Source organism: Scyliorhinus canicula, chromosome 9 (genome assembly GCF_902713615.1).
Source record: "Scyliorhinus canicula chromosome 9, sScyCan1.1, whole genome shotgun sequence".
Classification (NCBI taxonomy): Eukaryota; Metazoa; Chordata; class Chondrichthyes; order Carcharhiniformes; family Scyliorhinidae; genus Scyliorhinus; species Scyliorhinus canicula.
Window position 1 is genome coordinate 183,759,551 of NC_052154.1, and position 17,868 is coordinate 183,777,418.

The window sequence follows — 17,868 nt, forward strand, 5'->3', positions numbered from 1 at the left end:
GTATTAAGGGTTGGAACTGATAATCCCACCATCTCTGCCACAAAATCCAGGTCAAAAGAGTGAAGGACAACATAAAAAAGAACTAAACTTTTTTTTAAAAAGTCAGTGTGAATGTCAGTAAAATGCATTGGAGTAAAATACACTTTCTGATAATCCACTTCATGTAGAGTTCCAACCTGTTTTAATTCTGATAACATTATTGTTACGTTAAAAATAAAGTGTTGTGGTTAAATATGGAACCGTTGGTGATCGAACTTTAACACCTTGTAATTCATTTCAATTCAAACACCTTGTATTACATTTCAAAGTAATTACATTATCCTCCTTCTGAAGGAATTAAAATGACAGCCGCACAATTAACCTATGGGTATGCCCCTCCCAAAGTACATCATGACATTTTAATGCAATCTATTGTCTACAGAAAGTTGAAACAGCCTCCCCAGCTAAATCCAGAGGGCAGAGGCTGGACGCACTGATTGGTTTGAAATTGTGCCACTAGATACACGTCAAAATGCACGAAAAGCTGATGGCAGCATGAGGGGCAGGGATAATAATTCAATCTGATTAAAAAGAAATAGGGCATCATTCAGTGAAACTTAATTTTAACAAGGCACGAAAAAGGTTAGTAGAGAGGTCACCAACGCACTGAACATTTATTTCCAGTAATTATGCATTTTAATAATGTGAAGCAGTTTCAAATCTTAACAGACTCAGTTAAACTATCAAATTACACATAGGATTGGACCATATGACAACACTGTATTCTTCTCCACCAAGGCTCATTAACTCTGCATGGAGTCTCTGATCAGCCAGAATTCAACTCTCATTAGCAGAGAGAGAAGCATTTTAAATCATATCCAGCATAAAACAATTCTGAAATCTCCTTCTGCACTCTTGGACACATTCATAAATCTGTGATACAGCATTGTTTTCTCCAACAGAAGATGGCAAATGGAGAAACTCATGAATTTGCCCTATTCTTGAATAAAAATGTTACCTATTGCCCCATCTTAGAAGTGACACTTTTGCTTTTAAGCAAGTAGCCGGTCTGATTTGCTTAGCATAGAGATTAACAGGAAAACTCAGGAGACTGCGGGAGCAACATTTAGTTGTCGGACTTCAAACTCACCTGTCCCGTGGAACGTCGAGTGCAGTGTTATAATCAGGGGGGCCTCCTGGCAGCATGTTAAACAGCAAGTGGTTTGTCCCTCGATCCCATCTAAAAATGGTAAAGACATGGACGTTTTTAAAGAATACAAAGGTACACCATTTTTAAAAGGTTAAGTTGAACAGAGAAAAGGTACACCAGATGCACAACTGCAAATTAAAAACATATTTTTATAAAAAAGATGAAGCAACACATTCGAAAAAGAGGACAGCAAGTGGACCGAGACATTCTAACATCGGAGGCTGATGTGATTTTGCATTTCATTTAAGGGCGGCATGGTGGCACAGTGGTTAGCACTGCTGCCTCACAGCTCCAGGGTCTGGGGTTCAATTCCAGCCGTGGGTGACCTGTCTGTGTGGAGTTTGTACTAACTCCCCGTGTCTGCGTGGGTTTCCTCAAGGTGCTCCAGTTTCCTCCCACAGTTCAAAGATGTGCAGGTTAGGTGGATTGGCCACGCTAAATTGCCCCTTAGTGTCCAAACGGTGAGGTGGGGTTACAGGGATAGGGTGGAGGCATGGGCCTAAGTAGGGAGCTCTTTCCAAGGGTTGGTGCAGTCTTGATGGGCCGAATGGCCTCCTTCTGCACTCTATGATGCTATGATCTCGGTTATGAAGTTGACAGGACACACCCACCTGACTGGACAGATGTTCCCTGAATAGAAGTGGGAGAAACCCAGGAGGTCATTTGGCACAATTCTAACTAAGTACCTTCAATGCAGCACTAGCGGAGACCTTATCCACTACCTCTTGCATGAATGGCAAGCTATATGGGAGGATAACACCTTTAAAAGTCTGAGTTTAAAAATGAGGGTTGTGATCCCGCAGTAGTCACACAAAATAATAAAAGGTGGCAAAAAGGGGGTGGAAAGATAGGGGAAGGGCACTTAACAATTGTGCAGCAATTATTTTTTTTAAAACAATGTCACACGAGTTTTGTGCTTGCTTACATAATCCAATACAGTACTGGAGGAACAAAATGTAGGTTTCTTGCGTCAAAACATTCCTTTTATTTTTCTGTCTGAGCTTAAGGAATATACTGCATTTGCATTTAAGGATATTATACCTTGATCATCTGGTTTGAGAACAGCAATTGAAAATTTTCATCCATATGAAGGAATAAATGAGAATACACAGGCATGTTCTAAATTATACTTTGGAGGAGCATGCAATCACTGGGTGAATTCTTCCAAACACAGATCAGACTGATGAAAGCTCCCTCTCTCTGCAGGCTATTGTGGTAAGCTTTGCGAGGTTGACTTCAGGATGGAAAGCGTAGTGTTCAAAGACACTTTACGCTCTTTTCATGAACTAAACTAACTTTATTTTCACAATTTGATTTAGAGTTCGACACTTATTCCTATGGCAAACAAATAGATTATTCAGGTACACAAACCAACACTATCTCTATATTAACTATATTCTATCTTCTCCAGCTCTACAATGCACTTTTCTCCAGTCTCCTCTACCTCAAATCCACTCTCTCCCAGAAGCCTAAGAGTCAGTGCCTTTTATAGCACTGTGCCGTAGCTCCATCTAGTGGCTAGTTTTAACATAAACGTTTCACATGCTGTATATTTGTATAATATCACATTCCCCCCTTCTTTGGAAAACAAAATATTCCATTTTTTTTTTACATACAAGGCTGAATGTCTATATATTTCTTATGCAAGATTCACACAGCATGTCAACAATTACAAAGGGTTTGACATATTTACAAATTCAAACGATTCGGAGGTTTCCAATGCCTTCTAGACCTTCTCAATGGCATAACATTGTCATTAGGAACTTCTTCACCCAAAGGGTTGTGAATCTATGGAATTCCCTGCCCAGTGAAGCAGTTGAGGCTCCTTCATTAAATGTTTTCAAGACATGATGTGGAGATGCCAGCGTTGGACTGGAGTGAGCACAGCAAGAAGTCTTACAACACCAGGTTAAAGTCCAACAGGTTTGTTTCAAACACTAGCTTTCAGAGTACTGCTCCTTCCTCAGGTGAATGGATTCCCGATTCACCTGAGGAAGGAGCAGTGCTCCGAAAGCTAGTGTTTGAAACAAACCTGTTGAACTTTAACCTGTTGTTGTAAGACTTCTTACTGTTTTCAAGATAACGATAGATAGTGTTTTGAAGAATAAAGGAATAAAGGGTTATGGTGTTCGGGCGGGAAAGTGCAGCTGAGTCCACAAAAGACGGGCCAGATGGCCTACTCCTGCTCCTAGTTCTTATGTTCTTATGTTCTTATTTGAATTGTCTGTTACATTCGACAACAAAGCGTTTGGAAAGTCAATGGTCGAAAATATAAGTTCTTGACTCGTTGAAGCAGATTCTGTAAACTGTACAGGTTGTTTAACCTTCAATAATGCTCTTCCATTCCTGTGAAAAATCTTTCTAGATTCCGTCCTGTCCTGCATCCAGTACTTTAGCAATGTCCATCCATCCACCATCAGGACTGTGAATTCTTGCTTAATCGCCTTCACTGAGTGGCGATAGTGGTTTTGTGTTCTTGTTGTAATATTTATTTTGGTTGATCTTCAGTTGTTGCATTTTTGTATGCACGACTTGATCATCTACATACGGAACTATTAATGCTGGTAATGTTGCACGTAGCTTTCTTCCCATTAGCAATTGTGCTGGAGAGAAGTCTGATGATAAAGGTGTAACCCTGTAAGTCAACAGTGCTGGTGCAAAGTCTTTCTGATCGTCCAAATCTTTCTCAAATAACTGCTTCACAATTCCAACTCCTTTTTCAGCTTTACCATTTGCTGGTGGATACAGTGGACTTGAAGTTACATGTGTGAAGTTGTATGCATCTGCAAATTGTAACCGTTCCATACTACTAAAGCATGGTCCATTAACCGTGACAACAGTTATCAGTATGCCATGTCTAGCGAACACTGATATAGTTGCTCTCACGACTGAGTCACCGTAATGACCTCTGGAAAATTGTAATAATAGTCGATGATGATTAAGTAATCATGTCCTCTAGGGCAGCACGGTGACGCAGTGGTTAGCACTGGGACTGCGGCGTTGAGGACCCGGGTTTGAATCCCGGCCCTGGGCCCTGGTGTGGAGTTTGCACATTCTCCCCATGTCTGCGTGGGTCTCGCCCCCACAACCCAAAGATGTGAAGGGTAGGTGGATTGGCCATGCTAAATTGCCCCTTAATTTGAAAAATAATAATTGGTTACTCTTAAGTTTATTTAAAACAAATTTTTAAAAAAGTAATCATGTCCTCTGAAGTAAAATAAATCCATGGGGACTTTTGCCCGCCCACGGTTGCGTGATAAGTTCACTTTCCACTTACGTTTGTTTGCATTGTGCCGGTTGATGCATTTGACATACACAACATTTCTGAACAAAAGTGTCCACATCTGTATTTATCACCGGCTAGTACACCAATTGTCTTGGTCTGCGTCTACACTTCTCAATTCCTTGATATCCTTCATGTATTTGGTCTAAAATGTTCTGTCTGAGGCAGGAAGGAATTACGATTCGATCCCCTTTTAGCAGAAATCCGTTGAAGACTGTCAGGTTGTTCTTTACATTGTGATAGCTGATTCATTTGCATTTCACCATCTGTCACATCGGTATTGAATCACTTGCTGAAGTGTAGCGTCTTTGTCAGTTCCTTGATCAACTGTAATTTGACATCTGTTACAGGTAGCACATCAGCAATAATGTTTGCTTGTGCTTCAACACTAAGCACAACGTCAACTGCTGTTTCATCAGTGTATACTGTGGCTCTGGATAGTGCATCCACAAGGACTAACTCTTTGCCTGCATCTTCATACTGAGATGCTTTGACATGCTATTTTCACCAGATTTAATTTAAGGCATGCCTCTGTCTCAATGAGTGATGATTTTGTGGCATCCACAATCTCAAAGTCAAGTGGAATCCTAATGTCACCATTCTGCACCATCAGGCAGCAGGAACCTTTTGTCGCTATTTCATTACCATTGCAATCAATTAGTTTACAAGCTTTTTTTAAAAAAAAGTTGTGGAGGGCTGTCTATCTTTTTAAAATCGGTTTCTGTTATCAGATTAGAGTGTGCACCTGTGTCCAATTTAAATCACACATCTGAACCATTGATATATAATATTTCAGTCCAACCCTTATCCAAATCGGAGAGTTGCATAATTTGTTTATGAGCTGTTGTCATAGCATTGATTTTCATTGTTGCGTCAATTATAATTGTGCCCTTTGCAGGAAGCATAGTGGAATCAATTTCTGAATTTAAATTTTTCTTTTTCATCTGCCTTCTTTAGTCCACTATTTACCTTTTTATTTGTCTGAAGTGTCTTTTTAAAGTTGTTCTGCTGTATCGCTGTGTTAAATTGGTGTTGTGCCGCAAAATGATTAAATTTGTTACATATTAAACATCTTTTTCCAAATGCTGGGCATTGCTGCTTTAAGTGGGCGTGGCCACATCATCACGCTTATGATGTCATTCGCAAACCTCCCATGCGAATGTGCAAATCGGTCAACTTCCAGTTGGCGTCGTTTTTCAAAGTGCGCATGTGCGAACTTGTCCTGCAGATGCGCAGAACATTTGACATCCCAATCACGTTGTCTTCTCAAATGCGCCTGCTCAAAACGGCCGCCTTCTACAGCGCAATACGCTCCTAGCTGCGCCAGACATTCAATGGCTCCGACCACATTTCCAGAGTTTGTGCCTTTTTCTATGGCTCTGAACTCAGCATACTCGTTAGTGGCTTGCTCACTTGCTTTACACATGTTTATGGCTTCCTCTAACGTTAAATTTGGTCAGCTTAATAAACATTCTCGCATCTGCTCATCAAGAATTCCAAACACAACCTGGTCTCTGAATCTGTAAAAAATTGGAGGAATGCGTTCGGAGCCTTACATCAGTGTCAAATGATTCTTTGAGAAGCAATCTTTTTTTAAATATATATCTCTCATTGGCCTGTTTTTTGGAATGAGTATCAAATTTTTCCAATAGCCGTTCATACTTCTTTTTATCTTCACTGTCCGTGAATTCAAAGGAATTAAACAGTTCAAATGTGCGCCGACGTGCCAAATTTAGGAGGAGGGCTATTTTTCTATTATTTGGAGCTGATTCAAGCACAGAGGCAGATAGAAAAACTTCAAATTGATGCTTGAAGTTTTTCCAATTTGAACTAAGTTTACCGGATATTTTGAAGTGATCTTCACAGCTTCCATGTTGCTCTCTGTGCTTTCTTGCAGATTCTGAGATGTGTAGCAGTGCGATGATTTTTTTCCCCTTCCTTTCTTATTACTTACTCTACAGGAACATGGTGCCATGTGACGATCTTTGTACGGTTGACTTCAGGATGAAAAGCGTAGCGTTCATAAAGACAGTTGACGTTCTTTTCATGAACTAAACTAACTTTATTTCCACTACTTGATTTAGATTTTGACAAGTGTTCCTATGGTAAACAAATAAATTATGTTTTTAAAAAAATAATTTTTATTCAAGTTTTTAAATAACAATAATAACAAATTTTCTCCCCACAATTTAAAACAAACAAGGCGTGTTTCCACGCCAAAACAGAACAAAAGAACTCTCCCCCCAAAATAAATAATAACAAATAGCAATACAAGAAAGAAGAAAATAACATAGCAAACCCACCGCCGCAAAAACACCCCCCCTCCCGGGTTGCTGCTGAGACCGACCACTCTCTACCCCTTCGCCAGGAAATCGAGAAAGGGCTGCCACCACTGAAAGAACCCCTGTACCGACCCCCTCAGGGCAAATTTCATCCTCTCCAACTTGATGAACCCGGCCATGTCGCTGACCCAGGTCTCCGAACTCGGGGGCCGCGTGTCCCTCCACTGTAACAGAATCCTGCGCCGGGCTACTAGAGACGCAAAGGCCAGAATGCCGGCCTCTCTCGCCTCCTGCACTCCCGGCTCCGAAGCTACCCCAAAAATCGCGAGCCGCCAGCCCGGCCTGACCCTAGACCCAACCACTTCCGACAAAATCCCTGCCACCCCCTTCCAAAACCCCTCCAGAGCCGGACATGCCCAAAACATATGGGTGTGGTTTGCCGGGCCACCCGAACACCTCCCACAGCCGTCTTCACCTCCAAAAAACCTGCTCATCCTTGCTCCCGTCATGTGAGCTCTATGAAGCATCTTCAGCTGAATTAGGCTGAGCCGTGCGCAAGAGGAGGAAGAATTCACCCTCTCCAGGGCGTCCGACCACGACCCATCCTCAATCTCTTCCCCTAGCTCTTCCTCCCATTTCGCTTTGAGCTCATCTACTGAGGCCTCCTCCTCCTCCTGCATCAGTTGGTAGATAGCCAAGATCTTCCCTTCCCCGACCCACGTCCCCGAAAGCACCCTGTCCTGCACCCCCCTTGGCGGCAGCCGCGGAAACTCCTCCATCTGCCTCTTAACAAAGTCCCTGACCTGCATATACCTAAAAGCGATCCCGGGGGAGGTTCCACTTCCCCTCCAGCTCCTCCAGAGTCGCAAACTTCCCATCCAAGAAGAGGTCCCCAAACTGTCTGATGCCTGCCCTGTGCCAACTCCCAAATCCCCCACCCGTTCTCCCTGGCGCAAAACGGTGATTGCCCTGTATCGGGGCCCAGACTGAGGCCTTCACTTCCCCCCTATGCCGCCTCCACTGTCCCCAGATTTTGAGGGACGCAACCACCACCGGACTCGTGGAGTACTTAGCCGGGGGGAGTGGAAGTGGAGCCGTCACCAAGGCCTCCAGACTCGTGCCCGCACAGGATGCCACCTCCAGCCTCTTCCATGCGTCACCCTCCCCTTCCGTCACCCACCTGCGAATCATCGCCACGTTTGCCGCCCAATAATATCCACACAGGTTGGGCAGTGCCAGGCCCCCTACCTCCCTTCTTCGCTCCAAAAATACCCTCCTTACTCTTGGGGCCTTCCGTGCCCACACAAACCCCAGAATCGACTTATTCACCCTTCTAAAAAAAAGCCTTCGGGATCAACATGGGGAGGCACTGGAAAAGAAACAAAAACCTCGGGAGCACCGTCATTTTAACCGACTGGACCCTGCCCACCAACGAGAGCGGAAGCGCATCCCACCTCCTAAACTCCTCCTCTATCTGCCCCACCAGCCTCGAAAAGTTAAGCCTATGCATAGCCCCCCAGGTCCTAGCCACGTGGACCCCAAGATACCTAAAGCTCCCCGCAGCCCTCCTCAACGGGAGTTCCCCTATCTCCCTCTCCTGACCCCCCGGGTGCAGGACAAACAGCTCGCTTTTCCCCACATTTAGCTTATATCCCGAAAAGTCCCCAAACTCCTCAAGTATCCTCAGCACCTCTGGCATCCCCTCAGCCGGGTCCGCGACATACAGCAGCAGATCATCTGCATACAGTGACAACCGGTGCTTCACCCCCCCGCACAATCCCCCTCCAACCCTTCGAGTCCCTCAACGCCATGGCCAGGGGCTCAATTGCCAACGCGAAGAGCAGGGGAGACAAGGGGCACACCTGCCTCGTCCCTCTGGAAAGCCGAAAGTTCTCTGACCTCCTCCCATTCGTCACCACACTCGCCACCGGGGAGCTGTACAGCAATCTCACCCAGCTAATGAACCCCTCACCAAACCCAAACCTCCGCAACACCTCCCACAGGTAACTCCACTCCACCCTATCAAAAGCTTTCTCCGCATCCATGGACGCCACTATTTCTGACTCCCCAACCACCGGCGCCATCATCATAACATTCAGGAGTCTCCGCACATTGGCATTCAATTGTCTCCCCTTTACAAACCCCGTTTGGTCCTCATGAATCACCGTCGGGACCACATCCTCCACCCTCCTGGACAGCACCTTTGCCAACAACTTAACATCTACGTTAAGGAGCGAGATCGGCCTATAAGACCCACACTGAAGGGGGTCCTCGTCCCGCTTCAGGAGCAAAGAGATAATTGCCCTGGACATCGTCGGGGGCAAAACCCCCCCCTCCCTGGCCTCATTCAGGGTCCTCACCAGCAGCGTACCCAGCAAATCCGGAAATTTCTTATAAAATTCCACCGGGAACCCGTCAGGCCCCGGCGTTTTACCTGTCTGCATGCTTCCCAGCGCCTCCACCAACTCCTCCAGCTTAATTGGGGACCCCAAACCCTCCACCCGCTCGTCCCCTACTCTTGGGAACTCCAGCTTATCCAAAAAGCGGTCCATCCCGCCTGCTTCCCCGGGGGGTACCGCCCGATATAGCCCCTCATAGAAGGATCTGAAAACCCCATTGATGTCCTTCCCACCCCGCACTAAGTTCCCACCCGCATCTGTGGCTCCCCCAATTTCTCTAGCTGCCTCCCGCTTCCGGAGCTGGTGAGCCAACATCCGGCTTGCCTTCTCCCCGTACTCATACACCGCCCCCTGTGCCCTCCTCCACTGCACCTCCGCCATACAGGTGGTTAAAATGTCCAACTCCGCTTGGAGACGGCGCCGCTCCCTCAGAAGCCCCTCCTTCAGGGTGTCTGCATATCTCCTATCCACCCTGACCATCTCCTCCACCAGCCTCTCCCTCTCGACCCTCTCCCTGTGCGCCCGAAGAGAGATCAGCTCCCCTCTAACTACTGCCTTTAGCGCTTCTCAAACCATCCCAACCTGCACCTCCCCGTTGTCATTGGTTTCCAGATACCCCTACGGATCCGACCGCACACTTCCTCCTCTGCCAAAAGCCCCACATCCAACCTCCACAACGGGCGTTGATCCTTCCCTTCCCCCAGCTCCACCAAATGTGGAGCATGATCAGAAATGGCTATCGCCGAATACTCCGCCCCCACCACTCTCGGGAGCAGCGCCCTGCTAAGCACGAAAAAGTCAATCCGGGAGTACGCCTTATGAACATGGGAGAAAAAGGAGAACTCCCTACCCACCGGCTTCAAAAACCTCCAAGGGTCCACCCCTCCCATCTGATCCATGAACCCCCTCAGCACCGAGGCCACTGCCGGCCTTCTGCCCGTCCGAGACTTCGAGCGGTCCAGAGCCGGATCCAGCACCGTGTTAAAGTCTCCACCCAGAATCAATCTGCCTGTCTCCAGGTCCGGGATCAGGCCCAGCATACGCCGCATGAAGCCCACATCATCCCAGTTGGGGGCATAAACATTAACCAAGACCACCCGCTCCCCCTGAAGTCTCCCACTCACCATCACATATCGACCTGCCCCATCCGCCACCACTTTGGATGCGACGAACGACAGGCTCTTACCGACCAAAATTGCCACCCCACGGTTCTTTGCATCAAGCCCCGAGTGAAACACCTGTCCCACCCAACTCTTTCTTAGCCTCACCTGATCCGTAACCCTGAGGTGCGTCTCCTGGAGCATAGCCACATCCGCTCCCAGCCCCCTCAAGTGAGCCAAGACCCGGGATCACTTCACTGGACCATTCGGCCCCCTCACGTTCCATGTGACCAACCGAACCCGAGGGGCCGTCCCCTTTCCTCTACGTCGATCAGCTATAGCCCTTCCTCAACCCACCACGTGCCCGGGGAACCCCCAAGCACGCTCCCCACAGTGGCAAACTCCCCTCCCAACTAGGGCCCCCCTAGTTGCGTTACCCCCAACATTATACTTCCGTGAGCCAGCTGACTTCTGCTGACCCCGGCTACTCCCGCCATAACCATGACCCCCCCCCCACCCGGATAAAACCCAGCCGCCAATCCCTCCCTCCCAGCGCCGCCCCCGCCCCCAATTCCTCCGGCGCGGCAAGAAACCACGCGCTTCTAACCCCAGCCCCGCCCCTTCACCATCCATTCCCTCACAGTCCCTGCAGCAACAACCCGGCACCCCCCCCCCCCCAAAGCTAGGGCCCCCCCTAGTTGCGTTACCCCCAACATTATACTTCCGTGAGCCAGCTGACTTCTGCTGACCCTGGCTACTCCCGCCATAACCATGACCCCCCCCACCCGGATAAAACCCAGCCGCCAATCCCTCCCTCCCAGCGCCGCCCCCGCCCCCAATTCCTCCGGCGCGGGAAGAAACCCCACGCTTCTAACCCCAGCCCCGCCCCTCGACCCAACACGCGGGAAAAAGACGGACACATGACCCATCGGGACCTCAAACAACCCCCCAACCCAACAGTGGAAAAACAAGAAAAAAAACCCACCACAATGAATAACCAACAGCCGCAAAGAAACCCCGAAATAACCCAAATAACCATAACTCAAATAGCAAAAACGGCGAAAACAAACAGGAAACAACCATCAGCAAATACAGCCACTATGGGCGAAAGGATACCCAAGAAGACAAAGCCTCCAAGCAAAGTACATTTCCCTCCAGCCCCCCAGTCCTCAGTCCGAATCCAAGTTCTCAGCCTGGACAAAAGCCCAGGCCTCCTCCGGAGAGTCAAAGTAGAGCTGGCGGTCCTTGTACGTGACCCAGAGGCGAGCCGGCTGTAGAAGGCCAAACTTCACCCCCTTCCTGTGGAGCACTCCCTTCGCTCGATTGAAGCCAGCCCTTCTCCTCGCCACCTCCGCGCTCCAGTCCTGAAAAATCCGAACGTCCATATTCTCACACCTGCTGCTCGTCTCCTTCTTCGCCCACCTCAACACGCACTCCTGGTCAACCAAGCGGTGAAAACGGACCAGCACCACCCTGGGCGGTTCGTTCGGCCTGGGCTTCCGCTGCAGCACTCGATGGGTGCCTTCCAGCTCCAGGGGACCACGAAACAACCCTGCACCCATCAGCGAGTTTAACATTAGGACCACATAGGCTGCCAAATCCGAACTTTCCAGCCCCTCCGAGGCCCAAAATCCGTAATTCTTCCGGCGGGAACTGTTCTCCATCTCCTCCATCCTCACCTGCCATTTCTTGTGCAGTGCCTCGTGCGACTCCACTTTCACTGCCAGGCCCAAAAGCTCATCCTCATTCTCCGAGACCTTGTGCCACAGCTCCCGAATCTCCCCGGCCTGAGCCGTCTGCGTCGCCACCAGTTTGTCCAGTGAGGCCTTAAACGGCTCCAGAATCTCGGCTTTGAGCTCCATGAAGGAGCGCTGAAGCAGCTCCTGCTGCTCCCGGGCCTACAGCTGCCACGCTGCTTCCCCACCCGCCGCCATCTTGCCTTTTCTGCCTCTCGCCGTTCTCTGAGGTAAAACCGATTTTTGGACTGCTCCGCTGAGAGTCCAGTCCATCCACTGGCTGCTAGGCACACTGGCTGTTTTCCCCCGGGGGAAAAATCGAAACAGCACCGTTGCGGGCTCTTAAAAGAGCCCGAAAATCCAAAAAAGGCGGGAGCTGCCGAACTTGCGGCTTAGCTCCGCATTGCCGCCACCGGAAGTCCCTCAATAAATAAATAATTAAACTACACTCACTGACACTATTTCTATATTCTGACTATAACTATATTCTATCTTCTCTAGCTCTCAATGTACTTTACTCCAGATTCCTCGACCTCTTCTCCACCCTCTCCCAGAAGCCTAAGAGTCAGTGCCTTTTATAGTACTGTCCCTTAGCTCCAGCTAGTGACTATTTTAACATAACATTAACTCTTCACATGCTGTACATTGTATAATGTCATATCTATCAGAGCCCAATATTCTCACAAGGGTTTGTGAAGTGTGTCAGTGGGTTTATGAAATTTACCAATCGTGCATATTTGAATTTTTAAAAAACTCCAGCAACATAATTATAGATTTTGCTCTTCTAAATTAGAGTAGTATTTTGTTGACAGAATACTGGAGCTGCGAGTCTTCCCAGTCCATAAAGTGAAATTTATTTTTTAACAAACGGAACATACATCCACTTGTCTTTAGGAACCTTCATCCCAGGTGCTGCATGCACCACCTTGTATAAATTGTAGGATTTTCAGCATCACAGCAGCCAGAGTAAGAAAAATGCACAAGCAGTTATTTAGCTTTAAATTTGCCCCTTCATTTCGACCTGATGTCCCCCCTTCCAGTTGTGAACAAATCCACATGGCAGCTATGACTAGCTTGTAAGCGCTACTAAACCAGTGATCTGCAAGCAGCTACAGTGTTATTTACTTTACAGTGATAGAAACATTGTCAAGTCATTAAACCCCAAGTCTGCAGAAGTGAAATTGCTTGGTATAAAAGCAAACTAGTCCATTAGTTGCTTACAGTTCTTGGATTGGTGTTGAGATAATAGGCTGTCAAACCAGGCTCTATAACAAGATCATAAGTGGACCCATAAATACCTCAAGAGTTCTGTACTCCATGTTTCCTGTATTTCCTGACCTATTAGAATTTCATTTCTGCTGCTGTATACTTTCTGCAATGACAGGGCCACTTGTATCAGAATATTTCACCAGTGTCTCTAAAAGGTCGGCACGGGAGCACAGTGGGGCACTTCACAGGGTCCCAGGTTCGATTCCCGGCTTGGGTTACTGTCTGTGCGGAGTCTGCACGTTCTCTTCGTGTCTGTGTGGGTTTTGTCCAGGTGCTCTGGTTTCCTCCGACAAGTCCCGAAAGATGTGCAGGTTAGGTGGATTGGTCATGCTAAATTGCTCCTAGTATCCAAAAAGGTTAGGTTGAGTTACTGGGTTATGGGGATAGGGTGGAGGTGTGGGCTTAAGTAGGGAGCTTTTCCAAGGACCAGTGAAGATAAAATGGGCCGAATGGCCTCCTTCTGCACTGTAAATTCTATGGTTCTACGGAATTACGCTGAGCCATGTCAACATGGGAGGGGGGGAAGGGGGAAGGCAGGTTAGCAGGTGAAAGTAGCATTCAATAGTTTCAGAAAGGCATCATGACAGCGGAGGAGAGTTTTCCTTTTGGATGATTTCAATGTGTGCAGGGATTCTCTCAGAGGATTGTTAAAACAAGGGAAAGAAGCTAATGCAAACATTTTGCTTATAGTTTAAAGGGGCAACTTATGATTTCAAATGAAACTATCACACCCTCTCTCTTACTGAATAAAGGAAACAGGAACAAGAGGAAGCCATTAATCCCCTCATTTCGTTCTTCCATTTTATTACGTCAGGCTGACCTGTACCTCAACTCCATTCAGCTATCTTTGAACCACATCCCTCGATACCATGACCTAATAAAACTGGTGGTCCAGTCTTGAAAATTTCAACTGGTCCAGACACCAAATTACTTTGGGGAGGGAATGAATTCTAAATTTTCATTATCCTTTGTGAGACAAATATTTGCTACTTTCACTTCTGAACGGCCTAATGCTTTTCTCAAGATTGTACCAAGTTGTCCTGGATTCCCCACAAGCGGAGATGTCTTCTCTGTATCTACGCAATTGATTCCTTTCATAATTTTAAACACTTTTCAATGTTCTAACCAGAAGAAATACAAACTAAGTTTATGCAACCTGTCTTCATAACTTAAGTCCCAGTTCCATTCTGGTAAACCTGCATTGTAGCCTCTGCAAGGCCACCATATCTTTCCTGAGGAACAGCGTCTAAAATTTAATCCAGTACTGCAGGAAGGTCTGATAAAGCTCTATGTAATTGAAGTGTAACTTTGTGCGGTTTTCATATCACCTCCTTTGATGTAAAGGTCAACAGTGCATTCGAATTTATGATTTATTTTAGATACTATTCACTAGTGGGAGTGTTTTATTGCACGGACACACATTTCTTCGCTCCTCCACTATTGGGCAGTACGACAGCACAGTGGTTAGCACAGTTGTTTCATACCTCGAGTCCCAATTCGATTCCCGGCTTCGGTCACTGTCTGTGCAGAGTCTGCACATTCTCCCCGTGTCTGCGTGGGGTTCCTCGGGGTGCTCCGGTTTCCTCCCACAGTCCAAAGATGTGTAGGTTATGTGGATTGGCCATGCTAAATTTCCCTTAGTGTCCAAAAAGGTTAGGTGGGGTTACTGGGTTTCAGGGATAGGTTGGAAGTGTGGGCTTAAATGGGGTGCTCTTTCCAAGGGCCAGTGCAGACTCGATGGGCTGAATGGCCTCCTTCTACACTGTAAATTCTATGATTCTATTCCGAGTGTTCTCCACAAAGGAAATATTCTGACTTGTAACTCTTGGATCCAAAGTGGATCACCTCACACTTCATCGCGTTGAACTCAATCTGCCACAGTGTTGCCCTTTCAATCTATGTTCAATTGTGGCACCCTGCTCTCGTCTACACAATTTACCGTGCCGACTAGCTCAGCTGGGATTTTCTGGGCCCACGGAAGTCGACACCTCGCGGCGGATTCCATGGCGATGGGATGGGTGAACTACACGAAGCCCCACCGAGACTTCAGCCGGATCGAAAGATTCCACCGGCAGCCAGTGGCGCCTTTCATCCAACACGGGAATTGCTGCCACCATGGTGGGGGGTGCAGGGCTTGGTGAAAAATCTCAGCCTCAGTGTCGTCTACAAACACGTATATGCAACTCTACTCCTTCAACTAAGTTATTGAAACATGTGAAAAGCTGATGCCCGAGTACAGTGAGTACAGATCATCAGGAAATACACCCCATCACATCCCACTGCTCAGAGTACATTCCTTTTCTGCCTAATCGGTTTACCTCCCAACCCATATCATATGTCTAAACCTTAGGGAAGCCCATTTTCCTCTTTTCATGGCAAGCAGAGAGCAATGGGGTCTAGATCATTGAATATATCCAAGACTGAGCTGGACACAATTTTGATCTAATGGGGGGCATGGGTACAGGTAGGAAAAGAGAGTCCAGGTCGTAATGAGATCATACGTGATCTTATTGAATGGAGAAGCAAGCTCGAGGGATCAAATGACCTATTCCTGCTCCTCTGCTACCTTTCCTCAAAGAGTCTCTAAGATCCAAGTCTACCCTCGACGAGGATACTGCCTCTGTACCACTGAAGCTTCTTCCAACACCTCCTCCACACATCAGTCAGGTTAAGAGAAAAAGCTTATTGTCTAATCGGGTAAACCCTTTTTTTCCCCTTCCAAAGTTATAGGTCTTCTGAGTGGCTCATTATTCCATCCCTTGGTTATGGCTCTTGCTATTTCAAAAATGAACCAGCCCCTGTGATAATTCTCCTTTTGCCCCTCCCAACCTGAAATACACCATTCTCTACAAAGCTAGTCCAGGTTATCTTCAACATGTCACAATTGAACTGCATCCTGCTCAGACACGTTCTTTCCCAGAATTACAAAACTGAGGAACTCCATCCTCCAGCAGCCTACAGCATTTTAAAACCCAACTTTTATTAACTCACCCCTTCCCCCCCGACCTTGCTTTCTAACTGCTTTTATAAGTGGTGTCTGAGAAGTTTGAGCTTTTTTGACCATCACAAATATTTTGTTTTGTTCTATGGGAAATGAGTATGATTTAAAACAGCAACTTTTTTAAAAATCATGACAGCTGATGAGTACACATATGCAACATAACTAACAACAGCTGAAAACCATCAAAAAGTCCAGGATCGCATATTTTTATCTGACATAGAAATGTGAAATATTTTCCAGGAAACAACAAAGTGCAACTCTTTGCAACATACCTGGATAGCTGGGCCAACGCCTGGGCTGTTTCCTTTATCCTGAGGTTATTCTGATTAAGCACATCAATGGACGGAATAAACAAACATGCCCTGTTAAAATCGTCTGTGTAAAAATCACTTTCTGAAATGGCAGTCAAGAGTTCATTATATTCTTTGGAGATGGTGTTGCTGAGCACAGTGCCATACTCATCAACATACTTTTTCAGGGGATAGATATAGACCTTTATTCTGTTCTTGGGATTATACCCACAACGGTATACGTCAAAACAAGTGTGCATTCTGCAGCTCAAGTCCCCTCGTTCAGAAATAGGGCTGTCTTCAGCGAGTTTGACTTCTGGAACATCGTGAATGCTGCGCTTTTCAAATGTCCACTCATTGGTAGCTTCAATGGTATGTGGCCAGAACTGAAACATTCCTGTGGCGACAAGTCCAAGGAGCACAATTGAAAATAGGACAATGTAGTAAATTCGGTGTTTAGTTTTCATCCTGGGAATAAGGGTAGGGCCCCGACTGCTGTACTTGGTTGAAGCATACATAATGCTATTTCCTTCCTATGGGTCTGGAAGCAAGAAAAGTGCTAGTGATTATAAACAGATTAACAAGGCTGCAGTTAGAAAAGTCATTGTTCAATCATCGTTGAAACTGTTGAAGTCAATGTTATGTACTTGCCCGCGTACATAGCTCAAGCAATCAAAATTAAATCTGAAATCTAAGACGTGAAGCGGAAAGGTTGCTGAACTTAAGGCAATTATAATTTTGTTTCTGTTCCAATCACGCACCCGCCTGCCAATTATCACATCAGTGCAAGTTCAGAATCAGATCTTTTGAAAACATCTGTTTTCAATGTTGCAGCAATTTTTATTTCAATTTAAAAGGACGATGGTCCAGGTCAAGGAAAATTAAAATCATAAATGATTAACCAGTGTAGTGCTCAGCAGTGAATACTTTTAAATTATAAATACCATCTACTGCGCTCAGAATGTAGGGTTAAACTCATGCCTGCGTGATGAATGTAGGAAATATTTATATACATTTTATATCTGTTGCGGTCATGTTTTTAAAAGAATTTAGGTTAAGGTATCCGGATTAAATGTCTGCTAAAACTGTGATTAAGGGATTGACAGCTAGGCAGGCTGTAATGCCACTCGTGGGAGACTCTGGGTCTAGTTTTAGTTTCCTTTTTCAGCCTTGCCCTGTGTCTGTTTTTAGTTTCATTTTTAGAGTTCTGCTATGTATTCTGAGGAAAGGAGGTGTGTTACTTAGACTGACCCCTGAAAGCTTCTCTCCAAAGGACTTTGTACACAAATCTGTAAGCCACTGAGTGTTAACCGTATTAA

At 46.4% G+C, this 17,868-nt stretch overlaps 1 protein-coding gene across 2 annotated transcripts in view; it reads right to left on the reverse strand.

The window, feature by feature from the left end:
- Positions 1-17,868, reverse strand: part of ext2 (exostosin glycosyltransferase 2) — a 192,016-nt gene that overhangs the window by 159,851 nt on the left and 14,297 nt on the right. For both annotated transcript variants that reach the window (XM_038808295.1, XM_038808294.1), the window contains 2 exons: positions 16,532-17,090; positions 1,130-1,219 (listed from right to left, as the gene is read on the reverse strand). In XM_038808295.1, the coding sequence (XP_038664223.1) occupies positions 1,130-1,219; positions 16,532-17,067 (626 nt within the window). In that variant the 5' untranslated portion in view covers positions 17,068-17,090. The remainder of the gene's footprint in view (positions 1-1,129; positions 1,220-16,531; positions 17,091-17,868) is intronic.